Source organism: Plectropomus leopardus, unplaced genomic scaffold (assembly GCF_008729295.1).
Source record: "Plectropomus leopardus isolate mb unplaced genomic scaffold, YSFRI_Pleo_2.0 unplaced_scaffold26395, whole genome shotgun sequence".
In the NCBI taxonomy this organism is placed as follows: domain Eukaryota; kingdom Metazoa; phylum Chordata; class Actinopteri; order Perciformes; family Serranidae; genus Plectropomus; species Plectropomus leopardus.
This window is the reverse complement of record NW_024628707.1, coordinates 1-2,290: the sequence shown is the minus strand read 5'-3', so window position 1 is coordinate 2,290 and position 2,290 is coordinate 1. Positions and strand designations below refer to the sequence as shown.

Sequence of the window (2,290 nt, the reverse complement as noted above, 5' to 3'; positions counted from 1 at the left end):
ATTATTATTGTTTTCTCATTTTTGGGTCATTTCTTAAGTCTCTCATTGCCCTCTTTACTTTTTCCTTTTCTTTTTCTGTTTTTTTTGTAAACTGACAGTTTTGTGATTTTCGACTGTTGTTCAGACAAAATTAAACATTTTAAAAAACTGCTCTTTTTCAGGTGGAGTCCGGTGTTTTATTAAACGGATGGTTTATGTAACGCAGCAGCAGACGGAGCGTCCCCCAGACGGAGCGTCCCTCAGACGGAGCGTCCCTCAGACGGAGCGTCCCCCAGACAGAGCGTCCCTCAGACGGAGCGTCCCTCAGACGGAGCGTCCCTCATGCCTGTATGTCTCTGAGTGTTTGGACAGCACTCGCTCTGAACATGTTGACGCTGTCGATGCAACACAAACACGATCGGGACACTCTGTGACTCCGTCCGTTACACGAAACCTCTGCAGGGGTCGTTCAGCGTGTCTTCACGGTTGTTTTGTGTCTCTTTGTCACTTCTGCATCTCCTTGTGGTCACTTCATGTCTCATTTTTTTCTCTTTGTAGCTGTTTTGCATCTCTGTGGGCATTTAATGTCTCTTAGTAGCTATTTTGTGTCTCTTTGTGGTCATTTAATATCTTTTTGTAGTTGTTTTGTGTCTCTTTGTAGTCTTTTCTTCTCTCTTTGTACATGTTTTGCATCTTCTTGTAGTTATTTTGCGTGTCTTTGTAGTTCTTTTGTGTCCCTGTACTTTTTTTATTTGTATCTTTGTATTGCATCATTTTGTGGACGTTTTGTTTTTCTGTTTTTCAGCATTATTATGTCTATATCAAATTCAGAATAATAGCAGATTTCTCTTTTATGTTTATATTTTTATTGATTTATTTCGGTGATATTTTCGTGCTGTGTGACTCTGATCAGTGATCAGCGTCCTCTAATGTGACTTGGAAGCGGTCACGTGTTAATGAGCGTCTCCACCTGCATTCCTTCACAACACGCCGGCATCACCACATCTGTTTACCCATAACACCTCGGGATGAGGGCGAGGACGCTCATCACGCCATCACGCACACACGCCGGCGCGCTGTCGGTCACGCTGACACCGCGGCTCACAGAGGAGACGTACGAGCGCTCACGCTAAATTAATTTACCTCTTGAACTGTTTGAGGAAAATCCCGATGTTCATCCCTCGCTTCGAGTCCAGGATGGACACCTGGCGGAGAGACGGACACAGGCGGGGACAGAGAGGGACGTAAAGGTGAACAGGTGTCAGTTTGAGGTCAGAGCCCAGCTGGAAACTGTCCACACACACCTTACACAAACACACACACACACACCTCGTCTTTGACCTCTCTGAACGAGCTCCTGGTCTTCCCGCCCCTGGTGGGCGTGGCCTCCGCGTTTGATTGATGGTCGTTTTGACCAAACAGTTCCTCGATGGTGCGGACGTCGATCTGGTACTGCTGCTGCACACGGCCCTGAGTCCACAGGTTGGCCCGCCCCTTCACCTGCAGCACAGGACCGGGTGCAAAGGTCATTATGAAAATAATGTAAAAATAAAGACATTTAACCCTTCGAAACCTGAAAAAATGGTTACATTTATATAAAAAAACACCAGGAAAGAGGCCATGAGCAACAAAGAGAGAAATGAACCAAAAATTAACAAGAAATTAGTAAAAACTAAAAGCTTTAAAAAAAAAAACCCAAGTCAAACAAGAAAAGAACTTTAAATTATAATAATTCTATAACTTTATTTTAACAGCAAGCAACACAACAAGATATGGCCCAAACATTAGTATTAAAGTTAAAAGAAAATTATGTGAAAATAGGCAAAAAGAAAAGAAAAGAATATGAAAAACAGAAGCAAAAATTTGCTGGAAAAAATGTCACGATTTCTTACAAAACCATGGGGTACATGCAAGTTAAGAAAAAGCCCAAAAATTAGCAAAACATCAGTAAAAAAAGATAAAAGAGAATTATATGAAAATACGCAAAAAAAATCAAAAAAGAAATTTGTAAAAAGTTGCCAGAAAATTACCAGAAAATAAAAATAAAACAAAAGTTAAAAACAAAAAACAAGAAAATTACCTTTAAAATTGCTGACAATAAAAACAAATTGGTTTAATAAAAATATCGTTATAACCAGAAAAATAATTTTTATTTTTATGGCCTTGCAGTTCATTACAGACAACACACCTCAATGACTTTTCCAAAACTTTCAATGATTCATACAGATTCCTTGACTTCTCCAGGCCTGGAGAACGTGATAAAGACGTTTTCCAGGTTTTCCATGACCCTGGTAACCCTGACCGTAATAAA

At 40.4% G+C, this 2,290-nt stretch overlaps 1 protein-coding gene across 1 annotated transcript; it reads right to left on the bottom strand.

The window, feature by feature from the left end:
- Window positions 1-1,122: 1,122 nt before the first annotated feature.
- Window positions 1,123-1,509, bottom strand: LOC121966947 (FH2 domain-containing protein 1-like; the record flags this gene model as incomplete). Its single annotated transcript, XM_042517016.1, has 2 exons — window positions 1,309-1,509; window positions 1,123-1,184 (listed from the first exon to the last, which is right to left on the bottom strand). Coding segments are annotated over exons 1-2 (263 nt in total), but the record flags the coding sequence as incomplete, so codon positions are not given.
- Window positions 1,510-2,290: the final 781 nt, after the last annotated feature.